This window comes from Dama dama, chromosome 20 (assembly GCF_033118175.1).
Source record: "Dama dama isolate Ldn47 chromosome 20, ASM3311817v1, whole genome shotgun sequence".
Lineage (NCBI taxonomy): Eukaryota > Metazoa > Chordata > Mammalia > Artiodactyla > Cervidae > Dama > Dama dama.
Genome location: NC_083700.1, coordinates 52,875,933 through 52,886,626, shown reverse-complemented (window position 1 = coordinate 52,886,626; position 10,694 = coordinate 52,875,933). Strand labels below are relative to the sequence as shown.

The window sequence follows — 10,694 nt, the reverse complement described above, 5'->3', positions numbered from 1 at the left end:
GGGAAAGCCAATGGGCAGAGGAGGTGGCAGGCTACAGTCCATGGGATCACAGAGTCAGACAGGACTGAGCAGCAGAGGGAAAGCCTTAAGCAAAAGTTCAGAGTCATGAAAAAGTATTGGGGTGTTTTGGGAACTGTACGTAGCTTAAAATTGCCAATCAATAGGGAAAGAGTAGGGGAGAGAGGAGGACGGAGAAATGCAGGAAGGTGGCAGGGCAGGCAGAGGCCAGACCCTGCTGGATGTGCTTTGTGTTAGAAGCTTTGCCTTCACCCAATCCGTGATAGAGATGCATGATGTTTCAGATTTGCCTTCACATCACTGAGGCCCTGAGGAGCCCGAGAAGGTCAAGGTGGAAAGACAGAGAAATTACTTAGGAAGCCAAGGCAACAGTTTAGGAGAAAGATAATGAGAGTCTAACTCAGGTAGTGCAGTGAATTGGAGATCATGGGCAAACTATTAGTAAGACATTTTAGGAGGTAATAAGCAGATGAAAGACTTCGGTATGGATTGATGATGAGAGAATGGGAGAGGGCTGAGTCTTGACTGCATTAGTAGTGGCTGGTTGCTCATGACGCCACTCACACAGCATTATTCACAGATGAAAGAATAAAAGTAGATGAACAGGTTTGAGGAAGGAAATTATGAGTTCAGTTTTCAACATGTTCTGCTCTGGCAAATAGAAAACGTGCATAGGAGGGAAAAAAGAGAAGAAAACACTGTAAGGGTGGAGAACTGGGTGAATCAATGAGGGTGGAGAAGGAAAGCGATGAAGAAGGAACAGTGCCCTACCCAGATCTGGGGCTGTGCTCAGTTGTGTCCATGAACTATAGCCCCATGAACTGTAGCCCGCCAGGCTCCTCTGTCCATGGAACTTTCCAGACAAGAATACTGGAGTGCCTTGCCATTTCCTACTCCAGGGGATCTTCCTGGGATCAAACCCGCATTGCTTGTGATTCCTGCATTGGCAGGTGGATTATTTACCTCTGCGCCACTGGGGCTACAGTCATACAACTTAGTATACCTGTGAGTTTTCCCTTTAGTCGTGTTTCCAGAGACTATTTTCTTGCAACTTGGTTCTGGAAACTCATTGGACCTCAAAAAAGGGCAAACGGCTTGATTCATGCTTTTCTAACCTGTGATCAACTCATCATTGACACAATTTGCTCTATGAAAAAATATCTAATCTGGAGTTCAAGCTGCTCCAGGATTAGAATGACCAAATAGTTGTCTTTTCCCACGTTGTCTTATGGGCGAGTGACTGTCCACTGTCCTCAACACTATTTCCAAAGTGAGAATAATACAATGCTGAGTGATACTCCCTCTGTCGTGTCCGAGTCTTTGTGACCCCATGGACTGTAGCCTGCCAGGCTCCTCTGTCCACGGAATTTTCCAGGCAAGAATACTGGAGTGGGTTGCCATTTCCTTCTCCAAATACAATGTTAATATATAATGTATCAATATGTGTGTTTGCCCGTGGTTGTTCTTCAAGTTCTGGATGACTCCTTCCAAAAATCTTCCCTCTGTTAACTTTTACAACACTTTCATTTTGCACCTTGAAATTCAGAACTCGACCGTGGTCTGTCTTGGATCACACTCGTAACTGTTTCCTGTTTAGCAATCTGTTCTCTGCTCACAGGGGTCTAAAAATATCCTGGCCTTCTGAATCTCCACGGCAGAAACTCCAGAAGGTTTTTTTTTTTTTTTTTAAACATTTTCCGATCAGTCATTATCAGCCAATAAAAAGGGAAAGGTCGGCACGTGGTATACTAGTTCGGGCAGGAGGAAGGTATTCCAAGCAGATCCTTTCGCTCTTGCCAGAATCAAACATGGCGGGCTTCAGCCCGACCTTCCAGAAAACCCGGCTTTCTTTCCCTTGAGCCCGGCCAGTCTTTGGGATCCTTTCTAACCTTCCTTATCCCTCGGCGACTCCGAGAGGGTCAGCACCTGGGAGCGTGACAGCGGACCTGCTTCCCGCCCCCATTCTAGGGCCCGCCCACCAGCCCGCGCCAGCCAGTCGCGGGCCGCGCTGCGGCGGCTGGCAGCGCCGGCCGGGCCCGCCCCCCAGCCTCGCTGTGGCCTGCGGCTCCCGGGCCGGTAGCGCCGCTCTTGGTCGCGCTGACTCGTAGTGTGGAACCGCGGGTCACGGGTGCTCTTCTCCGGCCACAGATTAGCCAAGCGCCGCCGAGGCCGTCGGCCCCGAGCCTCCGCCATGGACTTCGAGGACGGTAAGCGCGGCCTCTGGCTGGTCACCGCGGCGGGCGGCAGGCGGGGTGGCCTGCCCCCGGGGTCTGTTTACCGTCTCAAGATGGCCGTGTGGGCTTTGTTCTGCGGGCCTAGAGGCCGCCCGCCCGCCTGCCCGCCTCGGGCCCGGTGCCTGGAGTCGGCCTCGGTGGGGACCCGCGCGCCCGGATCGCCCCGCCCGGCGCCCTCTGCGGCCCGCGACCCTGAATTCCGCTCCGGCCTCGGCGCGGGGAAGGAAGCTCCCAGAGCGCCGCGGCCTCCCGAGTCCCCAGATCGGCCCCCGCCCCGCTGCGAGCAAATTGCCAGGAAGCCTCCAACTTCCCGTTCTGGGCGAGAGGGCGAGCGGGCCTCCCCCGCCGCGGCTCGCGCTCGCCCGGTGGGCAGCGACCCAGATCGTCCTTTTAGTAAATCCCCAACTCCAGGTTACTACTCTCCAGATAGAATTTTCTGAGGCTTGTTCATGATCATGTTCCTTGGTTGTCTTAGTTTTTAAGATGAGTTTAAAGGGCGTCTGTAAGTGATTAAGTATAGTAGATCTCTATCCAGAATGGAACGTAAGGTATTTCTGGTTAGCAAAGTGGGATGTTTATCCGCCAACAGACAGTGCCCGGGCGTTAATCCCTAAATTTAAAATGCTTCTGTGAACCAAAGTGTTTTCTCTGGACAGTGTGTTAAGTTAGTCAAAATTATGGCACAGCTTCACATGCCCTTCAAATTCAGACCTGTACACAGCCGCCTGGGGGTGGACTGCTGATTAATTAAATGAGCACTACCTTTCGGTCGTCTCTCACGCCAGTTCTTTAAGCCGTTTCATACACTCACGAAATAAAATTAATTTGGTCTTCATATTATCTTCAAATCTTGCCCAACTTTTATAGTGATTGGTGTCAGGGTAAGATGAGTACGTAATGACAGCACTAGGGAGACATGAAAAGGGATGTGAATAAACTGAATTTAGTCCTGAGTTACCGGGCATTTCTGAATAAAATGGCTTCACTAATTAGTCGTAAGCCTCTAACCCAATCAAAAACATTAACTTTGAATATGCTGAGCCTGATTAAATGATCTTTTGACCTTTGATTTGATTTCATGCCACGAAGAATTAAAGCTGCCAAGTCTAAGTATATGAAAGGGGACTGGAATAACCTTTTGTGGATACTTTTAAGTTACTTTGAAATAGGAAGTTCAGATATTAACAGTAGCACACTCCAGTGTTTGTTTTAGTTGAACATTGACTCATTTTGATATCGATACCTTTAAACTGAGTATTTGAAATGCCAGAGTTGAGAATGAATTTTATTTTATTATTATTATTATTATTTTTTTCGAGAATGAATTTTGAAAATATGTTGCTGTGTTTTCACACCAAACTTTGGTGACAGTACTAACACCCAAGGTGCAGCAGAAACTACCAGTGTGGGAGAAGGGAGTGACGGGAATGGTCCCCTCCCCCCATGAAGGAACCCATTGTCTTAGCATGTCTACTTTTTATTATCACCATCTGCCCACAGTTCTAAACAATGTGAATCATAAAATTCTAAACAATGTCAGTGATAAAATGTTCCCTCTCTCATGCTCCCTCCTTACCCCTACTGCTTTATTTGAGGGATGGAATTTGCCTGACAATATGTGGGACTCTGATCCTCTGTGATGTAGTTGGAGTCTATTGTATCCAAAGGACTGCTCTATTAAATTCCTATTTGTTAGTAGAATTAACTAAAGGGTTTAACAATTGCCAAATTAGTTTTGACGAAGAAATTATCAATATGATCTTTGGTGATGATGCCACATCCTGGATAGAAATAGCACACACAGGTATACACATATATGCATGTGCATTTCTCAAATAAGATCTTGAAATCTTATTTGAGAGCAAATTAAGTGCTAAGAGAAATAGTAACTTGGGAAGAAAATATATTGAATCGATTTTCACATGTCCCTGTTTTTTGCACTGTTTGATATATAATTTATCTGCCTTCCCTTTTGTTATGCTGTATAAATCAGTATTGGATCTCCTTTTTGGACTGTAATTATATATCAGGTTTTATTAACTAATTTTTACATTACCATGATTTGGATGATAAACCTGCCATTTGGGGAGATAGTGAAAGGGATATATATTTTCCCATATGAAGTATATATAATTATTAACACCCTGTTTTTGTAGATAGTTGAGTTAATGGCAGTTTAAAAATTGTATTTGTTTTTAGTAAGTGGGTATATAATTCAAGATTTTTGCTAATATTGCACTAATTCCTTTCTGTTAAATGTGTCTTCATAGATTATACACACTCTGCTTGCAGAAATACTTATCAGAGCTTTAATGGTGAGTATCCTCTTTCATTTGATCTAAAATACATTAAGGGAATGCATCTCCGTTTTTTTTGTCACCCAGCTAAAGTATCAATGTAAAAAGGAAATTCTGCCTTGTTTCAGTCACTGTTTAGTCTTTTGATGTGTTAATGTTGTCATTACTACATATAGTATTTGAGTTAGGAAATTTGGAATCAGAAAACCTTAGGGCTATTCAGATTAGTTTGACTCTTTATTTGAATTCTGAGTTCTTTATTCCAAAAGGCCCTGACTGTATTAAGTGATGACTTATAAGAAACTAGCTGAGTTATTTTTGTTGAATTAGAGGCTTTGGTATTGAGTAAATGTAGATTAAGTGGATTATTGGCTTGGTTTTATATTGCTTCTTTCATAATTCATTTTGACCTTGTTTTTGAGGTCATTTGCTTTAATGTGTCCAAATGTGTTAGTATATTAAGAACTGTCTAGAGCATATAAAAAAGCCTTGTCAATATAAGCATTGACATCAGAGTGACTAAAGAGCTAGATAAAATCATGGCATATGTAGAATACAATTGGGGTGGAGTTTTGATAGTTTAGATTAGAGTTAAGGCTTTGCCAGACAGGATAAGAACATAAAGAAGAGCATGGAACAGTTCAAGAGGTTATAAAAGCATTATATGAAGGGCCCCAGAGAGTGGAATTAAATTCCCTGATTGCCAGAAAAATGCAACTTTCAACTGTTGTACAGAATGTAATATATTCACAAAATAAAACTGAAGCAAATGTACTACTAAATGAAGACTGTGTCATTTCATGAGAATAATTACCATGCAGTTAATTGCTACTTATCATCTCTAGGAATTTAGAGAAACTTCGAATTTGATGTCAGCTAAAAAAGTTAAACATATAGGAATAGTCAATATATATTGAGTGCTGAAAAACATATTTTTGAGCAGGAGAGTGATATAATAAAGTTACCAAAAGAAGTTTAATTTTCATCCACTGTAGGTTATATTGAAAACTGGAGAATTATCAAGTTTCATAAATTCAGGTGTAAGAATTTTACACCTTGGGAGGTGATGATAGTAATTTTAAAAATATTGAGCCATTTCTTGAGAAAGTTAGCAGAACTTTCCAGGCTGCCTAGTAGTGAGTAGAAAATTGAGAAGGATGCATAAAAATGAATCCAGGATTGGAAACTGGAGTGAGCAGGACTAGTACTTTTACCAAAGAGATTTGGAATGATAGAAGGCCGTGATTTCCAGTAGGATGTACCAGAGAGTTGAATTTATGCCTCAATATAGGACTTTGAAATACAGAATCATAGAGGGTCAGAAGTTTATTTTCTTAACATACAGGACTGTGGGGGAAAAAAAAAGCTTAAAATATTTCTGTCACTGACATTATGACCTTCTTTCAAAAACAAGCGCTTTAATTGAGGTGTAGTGGACATCGAGCATACTAGTTTTAGGTGTACAGCAGAGTGATCCCATGTTTGTACATGCTGTGAAATGATCACAGCAGCAGTAAGTCTGGAAACCCTTGATCAGCACATATAGTTTTCCTGCAATGAGAAATTTTAAGATTTACTTTTTTTAGCAACTTTCAAATGTGCAATACACTATTATTAACTATAGTCACTATGCTGTATATTACATCCCCATGACTTATTTATAACTGGAAGTTGTTACCTTTCAACTCCCTTCACCCATTTCAACCACTCCTACCCCCTTCTCTGGCGATCACCAATCTGTTCATTATGTCTACAAGCTTGGATTTGTTTGATTTGTTTTGTTTTGATTTTTTTTTTAAATTCTACATATAAATGAAATCATACAGTTTTTATTATTCTTACTTCACTTATTTCACTTAGCATATGCCCTCAAGGCCCATCCATGTTGTTGCAAATGGCACGATTCCATTCTTTTTCATGGCAAAAGTAATATTCCATGTATATACACACATATATATCACATTGCATCATCTTTATCCATTCATCTATTGATGGACACGTAGATTATTGCATATCTTGGCTATTGTAAATTATGCTGCTGTGAAAACCGGGGTTCATATATCTTTTCAAATTAGATTTTTTCTAACAGTTAAATGTTAGACTCTTTTTTTCTTTTAATTTTAGTAGTGGTTTTCATTTAAGGGTGATTGTTAGACTCCCCTGTGGAGCTTTTTCAAAATGTATCTATTTAGGTCATACTGTAGTCCTCTTGAATCTTAATTTTTAGGATAAATGGTCCCAACTGTGTCAGCTTTAAGAACTATCGATACTTTGAATCATTTTAGAATGCACCTCTGGTTAAAGAACACTGCTTGACAACACTTTGAGGCCTGAGTTATCTACATTTTATAAATGAAGAACTTAATTTCAGGGATGTAATTTGACTTCATTCAACAGATATTTACTGAGTGTTTTGTATTAGCTAGTGTTATTGGAGCTGGCAATACAGCAGTGAACGAAACGGACAAACAGTCCTGCCTTTGTAGTGTACCGTCCAGTGGGGTGAAATAGTAAACAAGAAGTAATATTTATTGTATTGCAGCAATTGCTTGGGAGAATAATAACACGGGACAGCTGTGTATGTGTGTGTGTGTGTATTATACTTTTAAAAGAGATTAGCAAGGGAAAGAATCACTGACAGGGTAATAAGGCATCGAGTTGAGGGAGGTGAAGGTGCAAGCCATGCCATTGTCTCCGTATTTCCATACGTCTGTAAATCGACAACGGGAAGGCATTGCTGGTAGAGGGAAAACAGGAACATAGGTCAGGCCGAGCGCAGTGCGCTTCAGAGTGACTTAAGAAGATGGGCTTGACTACAGCAGGTGATTTTTGCTGAGTGATCTTAAAATAAGGTTAGAATAGGGAGGATTATGTAGCCAGAAGGCAGTGAAAGTCAAAGACAATTTGCTTAACACACATGAAGTAGTAGAAAGTGAAGACCTGAAAGAACTGAGCGTGTGAGCAACACAGATACAGAGGAAGAGCATTCCAGGCAGAGGGGATAGTAGGTGCAAAAATGGGTGTGTACCTGTTGTACTCTAGGAATGGCAAGGGACCTAGTATGGCTAGAGTGGAGTGAATAAGGGGAGATCACAGATGATGAAATTAAGTGGAAATAAATCAAGTTAAGAGGTAATGGGAAGGATTTCTTAACTTTGTCTCTATTGACATTTTGGACCAAATTCTTTGTTGTGGGAGAATGTCCTATGCATTGTAGAATGTTTTAGGAGCATTCTTGGTCTCTTATCATTTGATACAAGCAGCATCCATTACTCATTTTGGTGACAACCAACAATGTTTTCATTGTTTGACCCCCTCTGGGGTTCAAAATTGCCCATGGTTAAGAACCACTGATTAGGGTCTTATAGATTATCTAAAGGTTTGTTTACTTGGAGTAAGTTGGGAAGCCATTGGAAGGTAATGGGCATTGAACATAATTTAACTTACACCTTAACAGAATTCTTCTAGCTATTTTCTTGAGAATGAACAGAAAGGTTGCAGAAATGAAAACAGGAAAATCAGCTGGGGGGCTGTTGCAGTAATGTAGGTGAGATATGCTAGTGGCCTGTACCATGATGGTAGTAGTGTGGAGGTGATAAAAAGTGGTCTCATTCACGACTTAGTGTTACACAACTTGTTAGTTATTTTGATCATGTCAGTTGTGTTTTGTATTACTCCACACCTCTTGTGAGTTAATTATAAGTGAACTTAGCATTTTGTTGAGCTTATCATTTATGAAAAGTGAAAGTGAAAGTCGCTCAGTCGTGTCTGACTCTTTGCAACCCCATGGACTGTCGTCCATGGAATTCTCCAGGCCAGAATACTGGAGTGGGTAGTCTTTCCCTCCTCCAGGGGATCTTCCCAACCCAGGGATTGATTCCAGGTCTACTGCATTGTGATTCTTTACCAGCGGAGCCAGAAGGGTGTAATCAAACCAGTAGAGTAGATTTGATTTAAAATATGTCAGATTAATTTTGAGTGAATAGCTTTCTTATTTAATATATATTTTATTCAGGGATAATAAATATGGAATGCTAAATATGTGAGATATATAACAGTGATTCACAATTTTTAAAGGTTATATATAATATAGTTATTATAAAATACTGGCAATATTTCTTGTGTTGTACAGTATATCCGTGTTCTCATTTACTATTAACAGTAAAGATATGTTATAGTCTTAATAACTTTATTTTTAGTGGTTTTTAAATTCATTCAGTAACCTGGAAGAATATAGTTTATATGTAAATGGTCATGGTCATCTTATAGACTCTATCCCTATAATCAACACTGATCATATGTAGTATATATAAAGACTTTCACTCTTTTCCTTTTTAACTAACTGAATAGTGACAGTACTGTGAACAGTAAACCAAGAGACACTGCTGTGTAAAGATAGCTCTGTTAACCCTTGTGTGCTCTCTAGGCCTGGGCAAAGGTGAGTGTTCAGTAAATGTTAGTAATTTATGACTTTGTAGTGAAGTAGAAATATACAGAATCAAAACCTCAAAGATTTAGTATCCAAAGGCAGCCTCTGCTGATTGAAAATAGAAATTAGCAGAAATAGCAGTTTAAGTTTTTTTGTTTTGTGTACCTAACTGAACCTAACTCTAAAATTACTTTTTAATACTTTTTAGAGGAAAGCTTTTTATTTTGAAGTCTTCATCTTAATGTCAAAATTATCCTCTGTTTGAGAGATATGAGCAACTTACATTGTATACTTATCAACTCTAAAGACAAATGACTTTTATTAGTCTGGAACTGTGTTATCTGATGTGGTAGACGCTAGTAGACACTAACCATGTATGACTGTTGATAATTTCAGTGTGGATAATCTGAATTGAGGTGTGCTGTCTTAATATGAACTTGATTTGAAATCTTAGTATAGACAAAAAACATTTAGAATATCTCATTAGTACTTTTTGTATATTGGTAAACTTTTTGTCATTAAAATTCATTGGTATGTGTTGTACTTTGAATGGATCTTTTTATGATGTGTAATCCTGTAATATCAGGTATTAGTTATTTGAAAAATACTGGTTTATAGAGTTATTCAGATTTTTCAAATATTGGCAGATTTTATTGTAGAAATTAAAAAGTTATATTCATTAATACCAGTATCAATTTCATCAGAAAAGCCTTTAAGTATTGGGAAACTGTCAAGCTCAAGTTTTAAATTCTAATTTTCACATGAGTGCTTGAATTTTATCTTTGGCAACAAATACTATCACTTGTTTTCTTTCAGGTGACAGTTTCACTTCATTCATTTTTGAAAGAGTGTCTGCCAGATGCTCAAGTCTGAAAGCCATAGTTTTTGAATGTCATCTTTCCTTTTAGTAAAAACAGTGTTCCTTGTAAAAAATGGCTGTCAGTGGCTTTTCCTAAAGAGAACTATGGCACTTAATGAAACTTTATGCAGTGATATGCAGCAAAATTGCTTTATGTATACTTTCCATTTTACTATCCAGAATATCATAAACTATACACAAAGGTCGTGATTTAATAAAATTGCTAATTTTTACTTCTTCATCAAGGACATTCTTTAAGTGAAGATTATGTTATTATTTTTATTATCTTTTATATTTTATTCTTTTACTGCAAGTGTGCAATACAGCTGTCAATACTAGTGTGGTCTGGTGTCACTGCCTTGATTTGTGCTATAGCACAAACCGTTTTACCCACCGATGGTTTTGCATCTTCAATGCAAAAAAATTTTCATCACTGTGTAAAAGGCAAATAATGTTTTAGTATCAATAATGTTTATAAAAATAGTTTGACCTTGTGGATCCCCTGAAAGGGGCCTGGCAACTTTTAGTGGTCAACAAGGCTATTGAAACCTGCAAGCCTGGGGTACATAAAAAATTAGTAAAAAAGAGACCCTGATCACAAGACTAGCGTACATTTAAAGTGAGGTCACGGGACTTTCCTGGAGGTCTAGTGGTTTAAGACTACACACACCTACCTAGGGTGCATGGATTTGATCCCTGATTGTGGAGCTAAGATCCCGCATGCCGCGTGGTGCAGTCAAAAAAAAAAAAAAAAAAAGATTAAAAAAATGAGGCCACAGATAGCAGAATACTGTATAAGGCAGAGTATCATAAACACCATGTGAAAATGACAGACTTTTGTAGATATTCAAAAAAAA

The 10,694-nt window shown here is 39.5% G+C and overlaps 1 protein-coding gene across 3 annotated transcripts in view; it reads left to right on the top strand.

Moving 5' to 3' along the window:
- The first annotated feature begins 2,061 nt into the window (after positions 1-2,061).
- The window catches only part of ZNF326 (zinc finger protein 326), a 34,450-nt gene continuing 25,817 nt past the window's right edge, over positions 2,062-10,694 (top strand). For 2 of the 3 annotated variants that reach the window (XM_061121418.1, XM_061121417.1), the window contains exons 1-2: positions 2,062-2,225; positions 4,523-4,567. In XM_061121418.1, the coding sequence (XP_060977401.1) occupies positions 2,210-2,225; positions 4,523-4,567 (61 nt within the window). In that variant the 5' untranslated portion in view covers positions 2,062-2,209. The remainder of the gene's footprint in view (positions 2,226-4,522; positions 4,568-10,694) is intronic. The other variant, XM_061121420.1, reaches the window with a different exon arrangement.